General features: G+C 44.1%; 1 protein-coding gene across 1 annotated transcript in view; it reads left to right on the top strand.

The window, feature by feature from the left end:
- HSPG2 (heparan sulfate proteoglycan 2) overlaps window positions 1-22693 on the top strand; it is a 192367-nt gene that overhangs the window by 50883 nt on the left and 118791 nt on the right. Inside the window, exons 2-8 of the mRNA XM_074218188.1 lie at window positions 6567-6705; window positions 10847-10891; window positions 17181-17290; window positions 17530-17588; window positions 19148-19308; window positions 19624-19662; window positions 22374-22502. Of these exons, the coding sequence (XP_074074289.1) occupies window positions 6567-6705; window positions 10847-10891; window positions 17181-17290; window positions 17530-17588; window positions 19148-19308; window positions 19624-19662; window positions 22374-22502 (682 nt within the window). The remainder of the gene's footprint in view (window positions 1-6566; window positions 6706-10846; window positions 10892-17180; window positions 17291-17529; window positions 17589-19147; window positions 19309-19623; window positions 19663-22373; window positions 22503-22693) is intronic.

Consider the following 22693-nt stretch of genomic DNA (forward strand, 5'->3'; position numbering starts at 1 on the left):
ATGAAATGTAAAAAAGCCTGTAAGAGTAGGTGGGGGGGCAGTAGGTGGCACAGTGGATAGAGTATTGACCCTAGAGTCAGGAGTACCTGAGTTCAAATCCAGCCTCAAATACTTAATGATTGCCTAGCTGTGTGACCTTGGGCAAGTCACTTAACTCCATTGCCTTACAAAAAGCAAAAAAAAAAAAAAGAGTAGGTTGTATTTAACCATTTTATTGAATACTTAACTATTTTAAGGTCTTGTTACTAGCAGATTGGATACTAGATGATGATTTTTTTGGCTGTTGTGATATTGTTTTTCTTGTATTGTTTGTCCTTCATTCTCAAAGAGGACCATGACATCAGGAAGGTGATTCTATGACAAGCAAGTGAATTAATTTGAGTGAGGGAGTGCTGTGCTAAGTCACCAGCCTCACTTTCTCCTCTGGAGCCATCTAGGTCCAGTGGCCAGATATGGATCAGGAAAAGAGAAACACTTGTGAAATTAGTGAAATGAGACCCCATTAGAGGAAGCTGGTTGTACCTAGGCGATACAAATGACTGTTATAAATAAGTCTCATTTAAATGTCTCAGAAAAACAAAGAAAAGAGTTGGCAGAGTTGATTTCATTGTGTACCCATGGGTCACCTTATTTCACCTATTTAGTTGTCTTGCCATCCTCATTAGTTTAAAAATCAGACCATCAAAACTGTACCTCAAGGCTCTAATAGGTGGGTGAAGAAATATAGGCCTCTGTAGCAAAGTGGAGAGAACACTGGACCTGGAATCAAGAAGAATTGAGTTTAGATCTGGCCACATACACTCAGTCACTATGTAACCGTGGACAAATCACTTAACCTCTGTTTGCCTCAGTTTCCTCATCTGCAAAATGGGAACCATAATAGCAACTATTTCCTGAGATTGTTGTGAGGACCAAGTAAGATCACAATTTAATAATGATTAGCAAAGTAGGTAATATAAATATGTATATATATATATATATGCTTGCCTTTCTTACTATTCTTATTATTATTATTAGTTGTAATAGAAAGAAAGAAGGGGGTTAGACTAGGTCCCCTCTTGCTAGAGCAACCCCCATCTCTTTTTTTCAAATATTTAAATATTTTATATATTTATTTTTCTACTACCTTGGTTTTCAACAATCTTTTTTTTTTGCAAGGTTTTGAGTTTTAGATTTTTCCCCTCCCTTCCCCCCTTCCCCTGACAGAAAGAAATATATAACCCCCTCCTTTTAAAGAAGAGAAAAGTTAAATTTGGAAGAATATTGGTTCCAGAGTCAGAAGACCTTTGTTCAAATTCTGCTTCTGGCACCTACTTCCTGTAGGACCACAGAGAAGCTACTTAATCTCAACTGACCTCAGTTGCCTAATTTGAAAAATGAGAGAATTAGACTGGATAAGTGACCAATAGGTAAAAATCTCTTCCAGCTCTAGGTCTATGATCTTATTTCCACATTAATTTCTTTCCCAAAGAAAGGAAGTCAGAACTGGGATTTGTACTCAGATTCCCCACGGCTAAAGCCTGTACTCTCTTCTCTCATGCCAAAACAAGAGCACAATGAAGGGCTAGAAGCCAAGTCATCATATACACTTCTAGACAGTGACTTCAGTGTGAACATGGGTCTGGGGGAGGACAACGAACACTTATGTTGGAAAATATGCTCGGAGATTCAGGAATGAAAGAGGCCATAGGCTTGGAGACACTTCAGATACCTCACGATGTGTCTGCATGATGAACATTTTCTTCCAGGAGAAAATTGGAAGGAAATGTATGTGGCAAGAACTGAAAGACATCAGAAAAAAAATGCATTAACTGTGCCTTAACTAATTGGAAATGACCAGATGTAGGAGTCATGTCAGACTCATCTATTGGTATGTGGTCAGTCTGGATATGTAGCAAGATCATCAATGGATTAGAGCAGAAGTCAAAATAAATACCTAATCACAAGAAAGGGATATAATATAAAGATAGTTTGCTTTGACAACAGTTTAATTTATACCAGGAAAACCTATAAAACTGTTAGATCTGATAGATAAGAAATGGAAATGTGAAAGAAGTAGACATTTAACTTTGGTCCCTTTGTTTAGAGGAGTTAAATAGATGAAAAAGAAATGTAAAGGTAGAAAAAAAAACTGCCCTCAGCTGACAAATAACTAGGGAAGCTAAGGGGCATGATAGTGCATAGAGGGAAGATCAGAGTTCAAATTCGGTCTTAGACATTCACTAGCTGTGTGACCCTGGGAAAAGTTACTAAACCCTGTTTGCCTCATTTTCCTCATCTGTAAACTGAACTGGAGAAGGAAATGACAAACCACTCCAGTATCTTTGCCAAGAAAATTCCAAATGCAGTCATGAAGAGTTGGATATAACTGAAATGACTAACAGTGACCAAGAAGACTCAGTAATTACTTACCCATATGTCTGCATTCTGCTTCTTTCATTTTTTTTTTTATGAAAATGGTCTAGGTCAGTAATAATGGTATCCTTGAGGAAAACATTAGAAAGGAAAGGCAAACTTTCACAGATAATTTCCTTTAGAAGATTTTATCTTTAAATCACAGAACTGACACAAAAGATATAGAAGATATATGTTGTTCATTAATTTTTTTTTAGTGACAGTGGGGTTAAGTGTCTGAGGTCAGATTTGAACTCAGGTACTCCTGACTCCAGGGCTGGTGCTCTATACACTGTGCCACCTAGCCTCATTTATTAATTTTTTTAATGATTCTGTACAAGAAAATGCAGATTCAAAGTTTCTTTACAAAAAAAGGTATGAGACACAAAACAGACAAGACCAAATGATATGTGCGATGATGACAGATTGTTTGGTGGTCTGCTAAATATTAACATCAAACAGTATGTGAAATAAGAGGTACATTCACTAGCATCATAGAGAATATCCTACACAAATTCCAAAGAAAAGAACGGTTCCTCGTGGATGGTAAGATTCTCTAAATGTTCTTTTCCATGGATGACATTGCATCAAATCTACCAAACCCAAGAATATTACAAAATTTCCTTAATGTAAACAATGATCATGGGAAAGAAACTAGACTAAGCATCCATGCTGGAGAAGCAAAGTGGATGGAAAAATGCCTGTTGTCCTCACTGTAACATGCAATTAGATGGGCAGCCTGCTGAATTACTCCAACAATGTGTTTATCTTGGACAGGTGCTGCAAATAATGAACCTGATCCAGAATTAGAGGAGGATATTAGACTGAACTGAATTTGGGAATTCACATAGGGCACATTGCTCTAAAATCCTGTCTAGGGGATCTAGCATCCCCTAGATGATTCTCTGTGACCTAATAACATGGGACACCATGGTCTTGGAAGAATCCAAATTATAAGTGAACATTGGTTTTAAAAGGATACAGAGTGGTGTCCTGGAAGGGGTACCATTCTTGGGTTCTGAGGACCTAGAATTGCATCCTGGTCCTGCCATTTCTTTGTTTGAGTAAGTCTCATCACTTCTCTGTGCCTCCATTTCCTCATCTGCAAAATGAGACTTGATGGAGAAGAGCTAAAAAAAATACATCTCCCTTGACTACTATTTCTTTGTGCCCTTGGGCAAGTCACACAATTTCTCTGGACCTCAGTTTCCTGATCTGCAAAATGAGAGAGTTGGTAGAGAAGAGCTAAAAAACCCTTTGTCTCCCTTCCCTTTTTGTTGAGGGGTGTGTGGTAGATATATATTCATAAATATTATGAATAAATAAATAAATCATAAATAAAATCATTAAAATAAAAATTAAGGGATTGGACCCATTGCTCTCTTAGATCCCTCCTACTCATAAGATTTTAAATAGTTCAACAGACATCATGGAGGTCACTTGTGAACAGAAAAGGAGATGGACCCATCAGAGTGGAAGAATGAGACCATCACAGTGATACTTTGACAACCCCTGTCTGAGATATTCAAGTTACCAGACCTGGAATGTGTTGGGGCATCCTTCCTAAAGGACTTATGGAAAGATGCTGATGAGAATTCTTGAGGCTAAAACTGATCCAAATGAGTTTAAAGAATGATCAGAATGCCTTTGTTATTTAAGTTTGCAATTTCTCTATGACTTTACCAGTATGAATAATCCTTTCCCCTCAATGTCTCTTCAAGGCATATGCAATCCTTCTAGGCTTTAGTATAAATCTTATACTCCTGTGACTCCTCCAATTTCAAACCCTGGTGAACCACCTTCTGGTAAGGATACTGCTGCATTTCATTAGAATGTAAGCACCTTGAGGGCAGGGATTTTCATTTTTGTCTTTGCACAGCCCCCATCATGCCTTAAACTTGGTAGGTGATTAATAAAAGTTTCCTTAGTTGGACCTCAGAATAATGAGCTTGACTGGTCATAGTACAGGTACCCCACTCAAACCATCAGTCAGTTTAGTGTAGGACTCAATAGAACTCAGGTGCCCTTGGCTTATCTGCAGAGCTCACACTCAGTTGAGGCAATTGGAGAATAGTTTAGAAGAGTATCAATCTTCAGCTATTTTCATCATTATGATCTGGAAAAATCTAATTGATATTTCATATTCTATAGTCTGTTGTGCAAAGGTACATAAAACAACTTTTTGGAACTAAAAAAAAAGTACTAGGGTGCAAAGACAACTTAGATGGTACAGTGGATAGAGCACCGACCAGGAGTCAGGAAAACTCATCTTTCTGAGTTCAAATCCAGTCTCAAATCCTGGGCAAATCACGTATCTCTATTTGCCTCAGTTGCTCATCTATAAAATGAATGGAAGAAGAAAATGACAAACCACTCCAAAAAAAAATTGCAAATGGGGTTGCAAAGAGAAGGAAACAACACTAGGATGCAAGCTCTTTGAATGTAGGCTCATTGAAATCACTCATCTTGGTACAACTCCAGGGACAGACAGGGAAACAAGGATGACCTGAGGCAGCAATGGATACGGCCCTGGATCTGGAGTCAGGAAGATCTGAGTTCAAATATGTCCTCAGACTCTTACTAGCTGACCCTGGGCAACCTACTTCACTGCTGTTTACTTCAAATTTTCTTGAGCTGTAAAAGGGGGTACAGGGTTGTCATGATGATCAAATGAATTAATAACTATAAAAACTGTTTTAGGGGCGGCTAGGTGGTGCAGTGGATAGAGCACTGGCCCTGGAGTCAGGAGTACCTAAGTTCAAATCCGGCCTCAGACACTTAATAATAACCTAGCTGTGTGGCCTTGGGCAAACCACTTAACCCCATTTGCCTTAAAAATCTAAAAAAAAAAAATACAATCAATGATGACGACGATGATGGTGACATACAGTTTTCCCATGATCTGGATTTTCTTTTGCTACAATCTATGGTTTTGAAAGCTTTTTGTTGAATGCCAACTAGAGATTATGAGTACATGTTATGGCAGTATTTATTAACATGTGATTAAGATTTTATGAATCATTTTTTATCTTGGGAATACTGTGGACTAAAAATTGGCTTCTAGGATTGCTGTATGCTTCCAGCATAATTTGTTGGTTGAATTTTTGAGGATGTTTTTAAGGTCTCCTTTTTTAGTATGGAGATTTGTCATCTCAGACAGCAACTCTCATATCCAGGAGGGATCTAGGCTCAAGTTCTCCTTCTGATACATTTTTGGCTTTTTGAGTTATGCATATCAGATCTCAGTGCCCCAGGCCAGAGTTGCCAAACTTGGGCATCACTAGGAGTGCCATTAAAATGTAAATGGGAAAATATTTAACAAAGTAAATGAAAACACAATAGGACCCAGATAATACTAATATATGATTTTTTAATAAGTCAATCAGTAGTTCATAAGGGATCCTGATGTGTAGTTTAGTGGCCTCATTTATTGAGTTGGTAGGGTTTGGGAGGGGTGTCCTGTTTTTATAATGCAGAGATTTCTCACTGTTTGATTCTTAAGAAATAACAACCATCTGGTACATAGTTAGGACTACTTGATTGTGATTGTCTTCAGTAGGTGCAGCCTACAGTGATATGTTGAACAGTCTCTGCCATTTTTTGGTCCAATCTGCAACTGACAAATAGTTCCTGGATTCCTTAAATTTTGATAACTTTAGTTTCTATTCCTAATGACCTGGTTTGGTCATGAATTCTCTTTATAAGCCTTATTATCAATAGAGTGTGTTGTTTGGTAATAGGGAACCGACCTCAGAGTCAAGAAGTCTTTGGTTTGGGTCCTGCTTCTAACACATACTCATTGGCTGGGTGACCCAGGGCAAATTACTTAACCTCTTGGTGCTCTAGACAGCCAAGTCTATAAGTGACAGTGATCAATGCCAGCCTGCTGTGGTCGGTGTTTTCTCACAGGAGAGTCTGCTGTGCACTCAGAGATCCAGTCACTATTATTATTGTTATCCCTCTCCCCCCTTTCTTTGCCCGTGCTGCCCATGGGCATCATGCCCTAGTCAGCAGCTTACTCACATAGATCCCTTGGAGGGTGCTACTGGGAATTTTGCTTGGATGGGGGATAGATGATCCTTAAAGGAACATGAGGGGAAAGAATCCCCACTCAGACTGTCTCTGAGTCCAGAAAGATGAAGCCCCATGACTGACACTTTGATATCTTACAGGTGGTCCACAGTCGAGCTGCATATGATGGATTGTCACTGCCTGAAGATGCAGAACAGGAGACGGCGGTGGTCCGGCCTCGATGGAACTATTCCGACCTCTCTGATGATGAAGACCTGTTGGCTGATGAGGCCTCTGGAGGTGAGCGGATTGGGCCAAGGGAGGATAGTTGGAGAAAGAGTGGGAACAAAGGGTGAAGAAGGTTCCTTCTACACCAGTCATTCTGGGGGAGGGAAGGAAAGACAACCCAAGGCTATTGTATGAGAACAGGGGCTCAGACCTCAATCTCCTTTCCTATCCAAGGAACCTGTTAGATTGAGTATGTTGAGCACTTCATTCAGAGTCATTTCCTGGCTCCCTGTTCATTTTGCTATATGGGTCACTTCGGAAATGTCACTAGCCCTCTTGGGGGCTCAGAGTCTGTATCTGTGAAGTGAAGAGGTTGGACTAGATCATCTTGAGCAAAAAATATCTAATTTTTTTTATGGAACTTTACAAATATGATCTCCTTTACAAATATGATCTCCTTTACAAATATGATCTCCTTTACAAATATGATCTCCTTTACAAATATGATCTCCTTTGATTCTCGAAATCCTGGAAGGTAGGTATTGTTATTATTCCCATTTACTGATGAGGAAACAGAGGCAGGATCAGCCACTCAGGATCACACAGTTAGTAAAGGAAAGCTATATTTGAACTTGGGTCTTCCTCACAACAGGTCCTAACATCTACCCCTGTGACATTTCAGTGCTTCAAACCATTTGAATTTATCTTTTGCTTTCAGTTGTTTTTCAGTCATGTCTAATTCTTTATGACCTTCTTTGGGGTTTTCTTGGTAGAGTTACTGGAGTGGTTTGCTATTTCCTTCTCCAATTCATTTTACAGATGAGGGAACTGAGGCCAACAGGGTAAAGTGACCCACTCAGGATCACACAGCTGGGAAGTATCTGAGGCTGGATTTGAACTCAGATCTTCCTGACTCCAGGTCACTGTTACACATAGCTGCCCAATTTCTTGTCTATAAAATAATGCAAATCTCTTATCTATTCTGGGCCTCTGTTTCTCCTCTATCTATAAATGACCTTTAAAATCCCTTCCAACACCACCCAAAAAGATATTTATAATGTTTTTATATCAAATATCCTCTACCACTTCTATCGTTCTAATGCAGGCCCTCATCTCCTTAAACCTGAATTATTGCAGTAGCCCACTGAGAGATTTACCTTCTTCAAGTCTTTCCCCACTCTGGTCTGTCCTCCTCCACTCAGATATGAAAGAGGTAGAAGTTAAAGGGCAAGTTCAGTCAAGTCACCTGCTCCTCATTGCCTCCAGAATCAAACACCCAATGCTCTGTTTATCATCCAAAGTCCTTCATCACCTAGTGTCATCTGGTTTTCCAGTCTTATCCACTTTATCCTCTAATATGTATTATTTGATCCATTGACAATGACCTCCAGGCTACTCCTTGAACAAGATGCTCCAAACATTTTCTGTCCTGGTCTCCCATGTGATGCCTGAAGGACTTCCTTCAAGTTTCAGCTAAGATCCCACCTCCTAGGGCAGTTAGGTGGTACAATGGATAGAGTATTGACCTTGGAGTCAGGAATACCTGAATTCAAATCTGGACTCAGACACTTAATAATTACATAGCTGTATAACCCTGGGCAAGTCACTTAACCCATTGCCTTGCAAAAAAACAAAAAAATAAAGTCCCACCTCCCTTATCCCTCTTAATTCTATTGCCTTCTCTCTGTGGATTATCTCCAGTTTATTTTGTCTTTATCTTATTTGTACATAGGTACTTTCAAATTGTCTCCCCTTAAACTGGGAGCTCCTTGAAGACAGGGACCATTTTCTGCCTTTCTTTGTATCCCCAGCTTTTAGTACAGTACTTAGCATCTGGTAGGCACTTAATAATTGAGTTTGGGCTGATTGTTTTTGACTGACTGAATGACTGTCACCTACTAAGAAGAATTTAAGTCTTTTTAAAAGGTTTTCTTTTTTTTTTTCCATTTCTTTTTTTGGCTTGTGCTACCTCTTGGAAGTAACATTCCCACAAATGAACTGTCCAAGTTGGACAAGTTCTTACTCAAATGTAAGCATCTAAAATTTCCTCACTGGGAGCACACTCCCTCCATGTACAGTGCAACCCATCTCTTGACTTCATAGATAAGTCTCAGGTTTGTACAGCTTAAATGACCTGCCCAGAGCCATTCCAAGTCCAGCACTTCCTTGTTCTAGCTCCAATTCTGGTCCAACGTCTAGGGGTAGGAGTCATTCACATCTCTTTTAAACCTTGTCCTCCTTCATTCAGCTGAAAGAGTCAGTCTTTTCTGCCCTGTCTTTTGCACTCACTCCTTCCCCATGTCCATCACTGCTGTCCCATTGATTCGGTGGTATTCCAGGCTTCCTCAACCCTCCACACTAGTTTCAGCCAGCCATGCTTTGCTGTTTCTCCTGCCTCACAGCGGACTGTCCTGGTCATTTACAAGTATTTAAAGACCCTCTGATTAGGCCTTTGAAGTTGACCTTACAAGAAGCTCCCAGGACCTTCTCAGAGGCTGTTTTCTGGTTTGTTAGATGCCTGTCCTGCCCTGACCCTGCTCTGCTCTGAGGGCCTCCTTGATCTCCTCCCTTGGGCATTTGGAGATATTTGTCAGAAATCTTCTCAAATGACCTAGGACTTCCAGCCTTACCCCAGTTTAGTGCTTTGGCAGGAACTATTTGCAGGGCACCAGTGTTATCTATTAAATCTAGTAGAAAGTGCTAGATTTGGAGGCAGGAAAGAAAGATGTTTGCATCTGCCTCAGACACTTACTTGCTGAATGACCTTGGTCAAATCACGTGACTTCCATTTGATTTGGTTTCCCCAACTGTAAGCTGGAGAGTTAATACTCATTTCATAGGGTCATTGTGAGGATGAAATTGAATAATGGAAACAAAACACTTTCTCAACTTTCAAATGACCATTTGAAGAGGAAGGAGAGTAGAAAGAGGTTCTGGGTTCAAATCCTTCTCTGATGCATATGTAGGGATTTGAGAACTGATTGGCATCCTGGAATTTGTAGTCCTTGGGCAAGTCATCCAATTCCCTGGGATCTGAGTTCTTTAGCATTACAATAAGGAGACTGAACTGTGTAATCTTTGAGATTCCTTTCAGCCCTGTAATTTAGGAGATAGAGGCAGTCATGGAGAAGTGGTCAGAGAAGACCCATGTTCTGGGTCTACCTCTGACCCAGCCTGGCCAGGGCCCCCTCCAGACAGCTCTCTGAGCCTGTGAGAGACAGAACAGGTATCGCTGCATTTGTGGAGAATGTTTCTTCACCCATTGTTGTTTATACCACGGAAATTAAAGGCATGGTTCAAAAATCTACAGTAGAACAAGAGGGTGGTAAAAGCACTTGGGCTAGGGACAGCTTGGTGATACAGTGGATAGAGTGTAGGACCTGAGTTCAAATTCGACCTCAGACACTAGTTATATGACCCTAAAGTCACTTTATTCCATTGTCCACCAAAAAAAAAATCACTTGGGCTTGGAGATGCAGGGTCAGATCCTGGCAACTCATAGTTGGAAGGGACCTCATTGATCATCCATCTTTCAGATGAGAAAACTGAGACCCAGACTTGCCTCAGTGACTCTCCTAAGTTCAAAAAGTTAGTAGGAGAACTTGAGGCTTTCTGACCCTTTAAAGTTTACAAAGCACTTTCCTTAAAACTACTTGGGGGGCAGCTAGGTGGCACAATAGATAGAGCACCAGCCCTGGAGTCAGGAGTACCCGAGTTCAAATCTAGCCTCAGGCACTTAATAATTACCTAGCCTGTGGGCCTTGGGCAAGCCACTTAACCCCATTGCCTTGCAAAAAAAAAAACCTACTTGGGAGGAAGAGGGTCCAAAAATGACTCTTTGTATCATGGTTTTCAGATTTTAAATCTATAAATGCTCTCTAATCTATGATCCCTGGAATAATGAAATATTCCTAAGGTTGTTAGTAGAGGCAGTTATCCCCTCCTCCCCACTAAGACCTTTTAAATAGGATCCAAGGGAGCCGCTAGGTGGTGCAGTGGATAAAGTACCAGCCCCGGAGTCAGGAGTACCTGGGTTCAAATCCAGTCTCAGACACTTAATAATGACCTAGCTCTGTGGCCTTGGGCAAGCCACTTAATCTCATTGCCTTAAATAAAATTGTTTTAAAAACCAAATATTAAATAGGATCCAAGCTTCTGTGACTGGGATGTTGGCTTCATCTCTTCCTAACCTATATATCTCTGTTGGTTCCAGATGGCCTTGGCAGTGGGGACCTGGGAAGTGGAGACTTCCAGATGGGTAAGTCACTAAGAAGATAATTGGAGAACCCACCCTCCAACCCAACCTTTCTTTCCTTTTCTACCCCCATTTTCTCCCAAGGGAAGTCCAAGAGGCCAAAATTTTTGTAGGTCACCTAGGATCTTTTCTAGTGGGCCCTTGGAATCAGGACCTTCCCCTGGGAAATGGACATGAGTGATAATGAGTGATTGACTTGAGGTGGACCTGATCAGAGGGGATGTTTTTTTGAAAAAAGTGATTGGAGACCCACTTTATTGGGTTGGACAGAGGAAAGTCAAGGTTCTGGCCTTTGGCCTAGACCTAGAGAGGAGATAGGATCTACAACTCGACACGACTCCCAATACCAAGCAGAGGTTCAATGCTAAAGGCAAAAAAAACAACCCTGAATCCTTCCCACATAGGGCAGGGAATCTTAGGGCTGGGTGCAAAGGGTTAGTCTACTCTTCCTCCCCTTTTCCCATTGGGCTAATGGCAACAAGAAGTATGATAAATGATTCAAGAATAGACTGCTCTCAACTCCTTGATCCAAAGAACTGGAATATGGTTCTAAGGGCCTTCCCAGCTTTGATATCTGTTTTCTAAAGGCCCTTCCGACTCTGCTAATCTCTGTTCTAAGAGCCCTCCCAGCTCTGACATCCTGTGTTCTAAGACCCCTCCCAGTCCTGACAACCCATGTTCTAAGACACCCTCAGCTCTGATATTCCATGTTCTAAAACCCTCCCAGCTCTAATATCCTATGTCCCAAGTCCCTTTCTAGTCTAAATAGTCTGTTTTAAGGTTCCTCCCAATTCTTGATATTCAGTGTTCTTAGGATCCTCCCAGTCTTAAATTCTGTCATCCTAGAGTCTTGACTAGTAACTAGTTGTGTTCAGCCTCTGGGCTTGGGGACAGAAGGGGTGTGTTTGTTTCAGCCCATCTTCCCTGCCCTTGGGAGACAGTTACAGGCCAATCCATCCATCTGTCTGTTCCCCTCTCCCTGGCTCCACTCCCAAGGACTAAGCCCTGAATTCCAGGCAATCAGAACAACTAAGAATCTGGATTAGGACAGTGGGGGACGGGGAAAGGCCCAGCTGGGAGCTCTGGGGCCCAAACCCTGTATACTCTCTTGGGGCCCATATGCCCCCTCCCCAAACCAGTCCAGGATCCCAGGTAGGGAACAACCCTGTGAACAAGACCCAGGGAGCCACAGCCATTTCCTGCCATTCTTGGGATGTAAGCCATCTGACCAAAGGCTGTTCTGTGGTCATGGCGCTGGGTACCCAGGCTCCCTGCCAGGCAATGATGACAGAGTTGGGCCTGTTCAGTGCATGGTAGAGGGAACTCCCTAATGGGGTTAGATTGGCTAGAAGCTCCCCAGTTAACTTCCTGGCCATCTAGGAGCCCTGAGTAGGCGAGGGGCCTCTAACTTCTCATCTTGGGCAAATTTCAGTCTCAATGTGGCCCTCTGGGGCTCTTCATTGGTCCTTTCCCATCAGCCCTGCTTTGGATGAGGGTTTGATCATAAAGGTTAGCCTTCTGATTCCTGAGAGTAGGGATTGATGTTTAGCAGGTCTCAGGATGGTCAAAAAGGCCAAAATTAAGGCCTAGTATCTCTTAGGATTGGTCCAGTTCCTTCGGGGCCATTAATGTTGAGAATAGCTCCTGGGGAGAATGAACTTGACAGCTACCTTCTGCCATCTTGCTACCAGAAAGCCCTTGCACTGTAGACAGGACTATGGGATAGGGTTCTCTAGAGGCTGTGAGGCAAAAGAACCCCTGGCGTTGGGCAGGAGAGGAGAAGCTGGGCTGTCCATAGAGCCCAGTCTCCCCCACATAGCCTGGGTCCCAGGGCCTCTGGCACCTCTACGTCTTTTCAAGGAAGCGTCTAGTTCACTCTTCCCAAAGACAGGTCCCTTCTTCCCACCCTCCCAGACTCTCAGGCTTCCTTCTCTCTGCCTTAGTCTCTCTTTCCTCACTTTTTTTCCTTCAACAATCTTCCTGGGAAAACAGCTGCAAAGGGCAGGAGCCAGGCCAGGGGCGGAGGCGTTTTGGGGTGTGAGGGGAGGGGGTGGGAACCTCAAGTCCAACTGGGGAACAGCCAGAGGCCACAGCCAGCAATTGTGGGTTATTGTTTAGAGGAGGAGAAAGAGAATTCTACCCCCACCCCCCCACTACCCCCCATCTAATATCCTCCTCCTCCTAACGCTGCCATTGAGTGGCAGCTCTCTTGGACACCAGCCTGCCTCCTCCCATCCCAGCTGCTGCACGGCTCTTCTTTGCTTTTCGGCCTCCGTTTCTTTCTCTCCATTGAACCTCAGAAGAACCACCCCCACCCCTCCAAACCCCAGCTCTGCATGTTCCTAGCCTCCCCTGGCATGCTCTCCTCCTTATGGAGTCAGAACATTCTCAATTCATTTCTTTTTTTTTTTTTAGGTTTTGGTAGGGCACACAGGGTTAAGTGGCTTGCCCAAGGCCACACAGCTAGGTAATTATTAAGTGTCTGAGACCGGATTTGAACCCAGGTACTCCTGACTCCAGGGCCGGTGCTTTATCCACTATGCCACCTAGCTGCCCCTCAATTCATTTCAATAAGCATTACAGAGGAGTTATTTTCTTGGCGAGTAGCTGTGTAATCTAGTGGATCCAGAGTCAACCACCAAGGTCCCCTTTCTGGCCCATCTGGCTGTGTAAACCTGGATAAGTCATCTCATGTCTCAGTGTACCAGGCAACCCTCAAAGGCTGGGAATGACAGTGCAGGCTCCCAGTCGGTAGGGGAAGTTTCCTCAAGTTCTTCTTATCACAAGTTCAGTTTGTAGAAGATTTTAGCAATGTACTAGGCCCTACGTCTGCTTTCCACTTGGCTTCTTATCTCTCTTTTCTATAGAGAGTCTTTTCATTGGGGACCTGCAGCAGCTCTAGGATGGATGGGGAGAGGGAGAGGGAGGGAGGGAGAGAGAGAGAGAGAGAGGGAGAGAGATATGGGGCAGCTAGGTAGCACAGGGAATAGAGCACTGGCCTTGGAGTTAGGAGAACCTGAGTTCAAATCCAGATTCAGACACTTAATAATTACTTAGCTGTGTGACCCTGGCCAAGTCATTTAACCCCACCGCCTTGAAAAAAACTCAAAGAAAAAAAGAGAGAAGACAGAGGAGAGATTCTTGTTTTTTCCACATCTGCACCCCCACCTCCTGTTTCTCCCCTCTCTTTTACTTCTCTCTATTCTTTGTCCCTTTTGAGTCTAGAGGATCCCAGGTAGCCAAGACTATTGTTCCTACTCCTCCCTTTCCCTCCTTTCTCCAACCCCCATTTATCCCATTGGGCAGATCCCAGCCTTCATCCCATTCCCCTGCCTCACTTGGGGAATCTCTAGATTGAGCCATTCAATCTCCATCATTTGACAGAGGAAATGGAGTTCAGTGAGGGCAAAATCAACAACTCGCACCCATATCTGTCTCCAAGTCCAGTGATTTTTCCATAATCCTCTGTTTCCTCCTGTCCCAAGTCCAAGAGAATGGGGAGAATCCATTTCTATGCTTCATTTTCTCCTTCCCCACCCTCCCACGCTCAGGATTTAGATCACAGATCAGAGTGGTCCAGCCTTTGTCCCCAGCTGGTCTCATTTGTCAGCTAATAGCCTCCAGGGATAGGATAAGGAGGTTGGCTGGTGCCATCAGCTTCACCTGCTTTTGTGGGATAGGAGAGTGGGAACGGCCCCCTAGGTCTGGTTTCCAGCGTGGGTGTCATTAGATCCTCTTCCAGCCCTGGCTCAGCCCAGCCAGGACACTGTGTAAAAGAAACAGATCTTGGAGTTAGAAATAAGGAGGCCATCGGGGCAGCTAGGTGGCACAGTGGATAAAGCACCAGCCCTGGAGTCAGGAGTACCTGGGTTCAAATCCAGTCTCAGACACTTAATAATTACCTAGCTGTGTGGCCTTGGGCAAGCCACTTAACCCCATTTGCCTCGCAAAAATCCTAAAAAAAAAAAAAAAGAAAGAAAAGAAAAGAAATAAGGAGGCCATCTCTGCGCCATTCTGGCTGGGTGTCTTTGGACCAGTCGTTTTGTTCCCCAGACTGGGCCCATCCCCATTGGTTACAAAGGGTTCCTCACTGGGAACACCTTGCCCAGATGAAGGCACGGGTCTTGGCCAAGAGAAGGAAAAAGATAGTTTGATAGGTGCCCAAGTTACAGAGGTATAAGGGAAAGCACCTATGGCTTGGAACCAGAACACCTGGAATCTATTCTGGCTCTGGTAGGTAGCTAAGTGTTGAACCTAATATCAGGTAGACTCCTCTTTCTAAGTTCAAATCCAGCCTCAGAAACTTATTAGCTGTGTGACTCTGGACAAGTCACTTCATCCCTTTTGCCTCAGTCTCCTCATCTGTAAAATGAACTGGAGAAGGAAATGGTGAACCACTCCAGCATCTTTGCCAAAAAAACCTCAAATGGGATCATAAACACCCCAACATGACTGATAACAACCTGGCTCTGCCATTTAACAGCCATGTGACCTGGGGCAACTCATCTTCCTTCTCTGAATCTGTTTTCCCTCTTTATCAGACAGTTGAACTGGCTGATCTCAAGGGTCCCTTCCAACTTTAAATCTATGAGTCAGTAAATCCTAGGGAGTGGCTGTCCTTGTCCTAGAGGGGGAGGTGAAGAAGTAACCTCATCCTGGAGGTTTTCTTTCCCCACCCCCTTGCCCACTGCCCTTCTGAGCCCATGGTAAGAAAGGGTCTTTGTGGGACCTGGATCCTCCCCTCCTCTCTGGGGGGAGTGGGCACATTCCTGGGTAGTTCTGGGGAGGGCCAGTGGGGCGGGTGGAGAGGATGGCAAGTGGCCTGTTGAATGGGTCTTTGTGCAGCCCGACAAGGGGGCCTCTGTGGCCCAGGCTGGGGGCGCTCTGCCCACTACAGCCTCCCCAGTGGCCCAGTCTGGGAATGGGAAGAGTTGGAACCCTAGTGACTGTGGTTTAGGAGAGAGAAACTGAACACCAACTATGGTTTTATTCACTGTGTGACCTTGGATTGGTCACTCTCCTCTGAGTCTCATTTCTGGTTCTGCCTGGGCAGATCTTGAATCATCCTCTCCCTAGCTCCCAACCTCTTTCCTTCTTGGGGCCCCAGGGATAAACTTAACTTTAGGTTTCATGGCCCCAAGCTTTGTTTGGCCCCTTCTTACTTGCCATACTACCCTCCCTCTAACCCAGAGGATCCTTTAGTTTTTTCCCCCCAAAAAATTTTATAAATGCACTTCACTATGTAATTGGTTTCCTTTTTAATTCTATATATTTGTGCATTTAAAAACATTATTCTAAGCCTTTATCAGATGACGAAGGGGTCCCAAGCCCCTAAAAATGTTAAGGAGCCCTTTTTGGTCTAGATCAGACAGATGGCAACAAGAGAGATGGGTAGTACTGGGCTGATTCTCTGACTGATCCCATCCTTTCCATCATCACTGATGGTCCCAGCTGCCCTAATGGAACTTGGTTATCCTGGGGACTCTGAGGTTCGAGGCCCATGGGAATGATATTCATCATCATCCTTATTAGATCAAGAATATTGTTTCATTTACACAACTTTTTAAGATTTGCAAAATGCTTTATATTTTATCTCAGTAAACAATGAATATATCATGTGCATTAGAGGTTGTGAAGTACTTTGTATATTCTATCTCATTTGAACCTCACAACAAGCCTATGAAGATGTTATTATTATGCCCGTTTTGCGAGAAAATAAAAGAAACTGATGCAGAGAGTGGGTAAATGATTTGCTCAAGATAACACAGATAGAAAAAGTCAGAGGCAGAATTTTTTATTTTAATTTTAGTTTTGGAGCCAATGGGGATTAAGTGACTGGCTTAGGGATCCCACAGCTAATGAATGTCTCAAGATTGGATTTGGACTCGGGTCCTCCTCATTCTAAGATCAGTGCTCTATCTACTTTGCTCTCTGGATGCCCCCAGAGACAGGGGTTTGAACTCAGATCTTCCTTGACCCCAGGGCCATTGCTCTATCCACTGTGCCACCTAGTTGCCTCCCCTGGATTTCAACTTTGGGAGTCATCCAGACTTTTCTATTCCTGGATACCTTTGCCCAGGGCATGCTTTGCTGGGGTACAACAGGGACCCTTTGCTCTTGGTCAGAGATCCTACATTCTGTCTCAGCTTAATACCTACCCTAGGATCTGTCTTAGTTTACGGTCTCCCTTTGGGCTTTTCTTTCTTCATCTGTCAATGGAGCTGAACTAGATTGACTCTAAGATCTACAGGCTTCAAATTCTGTCTTTGCTCCAATTCTTTCATCTCCCTAGTTTACTTCCGAGCCATGGTGAACTTCACGCATTCCATCGACTACAGCCCCCAACTGGAGGATGCAGGCTCACAAGAGTTCCGAGACGTGTCTGAGGCAGTGGTAGATACGGTAAGGATCCAGGGGAGGTTGAGGGTGGTGTGGAGGGGTCATGGGGATGGTCCTGGAGACTAAAAGGAAGGCAGTGGGGCTAGCAGGGTTGTGGGAGGGGGTGGCAGGAAGGAAGGGGCCAGTCTCCTTTCTCTTGATGCCCTTCTCTGCATCAGAGAGCTTTGGGTGGGAGGGCAGAGGAGGATGTGAGGGAAGGGGCTCTTGAGCTGAGAAACCAATGGTTCTGTATCCCTCACCAGCTGGAGTCTGAATACTTGAAGATTCCTGGAGACCAAGTTGTCAGCGTGGTGTTCATCAAGTGAGAAGGGTCACCCTGGGCATGGATTGGGTGGGGTATGGGAGGGAAGGGCATAAAGGAACAACTCCCAGATCCTTAGGGCAGGGAGGATCTTTAGAACACAGGCTGTCAGCCATGAGAGAACCCTTAGAACACAGAATATCAGAGCTGGGAGGGCCTAGAATGTTAGATTTTGGTTGATTGATGAAGATCAAAAAAGAAAAATAAGATTTACAGTTGGAGGAGATCTTAGAGCATGAAATATCAATACTACAAAGGCTCATAGAAATAATCTGGATTACTCTTTTTAAATATGAAGAAACAACCCATAGAAGTTAAAGGACCTCCCTAGTATTCCATGATAATTCAGTGGTTGGGCCAGACCCTAGAGAAGATGGTGGTGAGAAACCAGGAGCTTGAATGGATGGAAGAGGGCCTCATGACAAATAAAAGTTCTAGTCAAGTTCCAAGAAGAGTAAATGGGATGAATTTGCTTTAGAGGATGAGAAGGGAAGATGAAGAACAGGGTTGATCCCTTTTTTGTGCTTAATGCCTTTTTTTGTACCCACTCCTTTGTCCTCCATATAACCTTTTGAACTTCAGTTTATTCATCTGCAAAATAATGTGATTAGACTGATCCTTTCCACACCATGTGTCTTGTGAGACATTAAGTCTGTTTCCTCATCTATAAAATGAGGGGGTTGGACTAGATGACCCCTAAGAGTTCAGTCTGGACTTGGAATCAGAAAGACCCACTTGAAGTCCTGCCCCAGATTCTTTACAAGGCTTTGGGCAAAAAAAATCATTGAATCTCTTCCAGGTTCCTTTTCCTCCCCTTTTAAAATGAAAGGTTTGGATTGGATGCCTCAGGGTCCTTTCTAGCTCTGATTTTCTGATCCTTTTTACCTCTATGATCCAGGGGTGGCTAGGTAGTTCAGTAGATAGAGCACTGGCCCTGGAGTCAAGTGGACCTGAGTTCAAATCAGACCTCAAGCCCTTGCTGTGGGACCCTGGGCAAGTCACTTAAGCAGATTGCCTCCAAAAAAAATAAAGATCATTCATCTTCTGATGCTGATTTAGAGGAAAACCCACAACAAGGATTGAGTGGGCCCTTTGTGAGCTTTTCCTCCCCTCAGTTTTCATTTTTGAGAGGGTTTTTTACAAGGTAATGGGTTAAATGATTTGCCCAAGATCATACAAGCTAGGTAATTATTAAGTGTTTGAAGTCAAATTTGAACTTAGGTCCTCCTAACTCCAGGGTCAGTCTTCTATCGACCGTGTCACCTAGCTGCCCTTCAGTTTTCATTTTTAAAAGAAAATCAGGCTTAAGTTGAATTTCAGACTTCGCTCTGTGTGTGTGTGTGTGTGTGTGTGTGTGTGTGTGTGTGTGTGTAGACATGCCTTTCTTTACTGTGGCAGCCTTTTGGTGCTTCTCCATCTGGTGGGTAAAGGCTGCCCATCCCCCAGATGGAGCTTGGGCACAAGGCATGCTATCTCAGCTAGAGAGGTCCTGGGTGGAACAGGGAACAGAGAAGTGCATTGGAGGTCCCCTCCTCACCTTCTCCCCATCCCACCCTCAGGGAGGTAGAAGGCTGGGTGTTTGTGGAACTTGATGTGGGTTCAGAGGGGAACTCTGATGCTGGCCAGATCCAAGAAGTCCTCTTCTCAGTTGTCTCCAGTGGTTCCATTGCTTCCTATGTGACCTCCACAACCGGCTTCCAGTTCAGGCGCCTGGGAACAGGTAAGCAAGTTCCCGTGTCTAGGCTGGGGCTGGGGACCCGGGGTGTTGGGAGAGAGGAGACCTAGGGAAGGGCATCCCTAGACTTCTGTAGATATTTCCACTCTCATCTCTTTGCTGGTATATTCCAGAGGGGACCTGGAACTGGGTTGGGTCTGTGAACTCTGGACCGCTCAACTGAGCTACACAAGGAGAGGATCTCTGTAACCTGCCACAGGCTCCCTGCCCCCACACTCACCCACACATACTGGAGGCCTGGGTGGGAGGAGCTCCCATTGCCCCAGGAGGGCCAGTCACTGACCAACTCTTCCATTACAGCAGAAACCCCGCCCCCTCCTGTTGCCATGGCATCACCAGGTGAGAGTGGCACCAGTCCCTGGGGCCTTCAGGAGGGGGGTCTCAGGGAGTCATACTTCTTTGACCCTTCCATCCATTTGGAGGGTCAGAAGTACATGACATTTCTCCCTCTCCCTCTGATCGACCCTCAGGTTTTTGCTCAGCCCATGTTGCGGGGGGTGGGGAGGGAGCTTGGATGCCATGTTTTTGTGTCTATGTTGAGGAACCTTGTGTGCTGTTTGGAGCATGGGCCTGGCATGGGCATTACCAGGGCTGGGGCATGCGCTCTATGTGTGCCTTTTGTACCCAGTGTGCTGTGTGAACTGTTGTTGGAGGAGTTCAGTGCCTCCCAGGACATTTCTTTTGGATATATCCATTTTTAATTGAGCTCAGCTGGGTCATTATCACCATTCATAGTTGTTACCAAGAAGCAGTACTAGACCCCCTCTGATATCACTACTTTCATCATTTTTCCCAAGAAGCAATTCTAGACCCCCTCTTATTATTACCACTCTTATCATTGTTCCTTTCTGGTATATGCCAGAGGGGATATTGGGTTTAGGGACTAGGTTACAAACCCTAGCTGGGTACATTCATTCTGGGTACTTCAGGAGAGCTGCCCAAGGAAAGGGTCCTGTGGTGCCACAGACTCCTGGCCATCATACCCACATTTCCTTTCTACCCTCTCACCAAAATAGTGTCACTGTTCTCAACACCTCTTCAGGACCAACATGACACCCAATTTTATTTGGGCCAATCACCCCTCATCACACATGACAGCACCATCTCTTTTCTTGACACTCTTGAGTGATCATTGCCCTTTCTAATTATCTTGATGGGGTTAAGAAAGAAGGGAGGGGATTCATCATCTGGTTCTCTTTCTCCCATTCCTCAACCCTGAGCTTTCTTTAAATTTCTAATGTGTACTTCAAGCTCTGGGTTATACCTATGCCCATCCTGACCAAGCCTGGAGGTTGAACCAAGCCCCCTGACCTCGTCAATCAGACTCATGGTCCCAAATGTGCCACAGAGACTGGAGACCCCTGAAGCCATGACAGAATGAATCTTGGTTCATCCCTTTTACATGTCCTCTACTTTCCCTTTCTGTGTATCTCCCATCAAAACACATCTCCTCATTCAGCCCCTTCACACCCAAAAAATCTCATTCTCAGATATAAAGTGTCCCTAATCCCCCCCAGATATATTGGCACTGAAAGGTCAAGACTCACCCCAAAGGAATAAATTATTAAATGGCATTTCAGTACTAGTAAGCAGAGGAGAGATCTTTTGAAATTGAGAGAGGGGATTTTCTTGGCATATCTATCAGCCAATGACTGACTGCCTGGATCTGGAAGGAAAAGGGTGAAGAAGGAACTGAAAATGAAGGCACAGAATGGTGGAAAGAGTACTGAATTTAGGGTCAAAGGACCTCAATTCAGATCTCTGTCCTTCTGCTTACTAACTGGGTGGCAAAGAACAAGGCATATGGTATGAATAAGTCTAAAATTCCACCCCAGGGGCAACTAGCATTTCTGAAGCACCTACCATCTGCTCTTGAGTTTTGGAATGTAGATAGAAAATTGTCTCAACAGATTTATTTTACTAGGAGGCCACTACAAAGTCTATTCAAGGGTAAAAGATGGAATCTATACAGGGAACAGCATATTGACTGGAATTTGAAGAAGTAATGTGTGATCATCTGGGAAAGAGAAGCTAGAGCCGGATTGTGCAGGGCTTTCAATCCCAAGGGGAGAAATCTTGATTTGGTCTTTGGGGCAATAGGAAGGAGTTTATTGAATGGAGAAGTGACGTGGACAAACTAGGCTTTAGTCAGACTATTAGGAGAATGGGCTGGAAAGAGGAGAGATCTGAGATAGGCTGACCTCCCAGTAGACTGCTGCCATAGAGGTGATGAAGGATTGTTGAGTAGGAAGAGGAAAAGGGAGATATAAGACAAATGTTGTGGAATAAAAATTGACAAGAGTTGGCATTATATTTATATATGGTGGAATGAGGGGTTGAAGATGATTTCTAGGTTGAGAACCTGGGCACCTGAAAGGTGCCCTTGACACCTTTGACAGAAATGGAAAAGATAGGAGATCTAGGTTTAAGAGGAAAGTTAATGAGCTCTCTCTTGAATAAGTTGAGTTTAAGATGCCTACAATTATTCAGAAGAGAGCTGATGAAGGAAGCTCAGGAAGGGACATGAGAGTTGGGGACATGTATTGGAGAGTCATTTGTAGAGAACAGTGGGGAAATCTACCCAGCAGATGAGACCACTAAGATAGAGAAAAAAGGTCAGGCTCAGGACAGAGCCCCTAGGGGCTTACTCCTGCATATGGATAGTTCTACAATAACATTGAGAATAATGGGTTGGACAGGTAGGAGAAGAATTATAGTGCAGTGATAGGAAAACCCAAGGAGAGATTTGATTGCCTAGGAGATGGTCAGCAGTGACAGAGCACCTTAACATTAAAGAGGGTACTAAGACAGAAGCATGGATTGCTGTGAATGTGAAAAGAGTATGAGTAGCCCATCTGGAGCTTGAGAACTGTAATACCTTGGTGCCCAATAGGTTAAGAAACCTTGGTCTACCCCCAAGAAACTTGCCCCAAGTTCTCCATGGTCCAGCATTGCCTCTTGTTCTGAGACTTCTTTGCTCCCCAGTTTTCTTAATTGCTTAGCTCTGACTCTCCTTCCCTCCTTCTCCAACTATTCCTATCTTCCTGTAGTGACACCCCCCTCCAGGCTCTGCACAGACAAAGAATTTGCCTGCCGGACCCACAATGAATGTATTGCCCTAGAATATCGCTGTGATCAGCGGCCAGATTGCAGAGACATGTCTGATGAGCTTGATTGCGGTGAGGGTTCAGGTAGTGGTGGGGTGGGTAGGCACAAAATAGGTGGGCATGGGAATGTGCCTGAGGGAGTCATTTATGTGGATCAGTCAAGGTAGAGGACACGAGAAATAGGCTGGAGGAGGGGGCGGCTAGGTGGCACAGTGGATAAAGCACTGGCCCTGGAGTCAGGAGTACCTGGGTTCAAATCTGGT

The sequence above is a fragment of the Macrotis lagotis genome, chromosome 1, assembly GCF_037893015.1.
Source record: "Macrotis lagotis isolate mMagLag1 chromosome 1, bilby.v1.9.chrom.fasta, whole genome shotgun sequence".
NCBI lineage: Eukaryota > Metazoa > Chordata > Mammalia > Peramelemorphia > Peramelidae > Macrotis > Macrotis lagotis.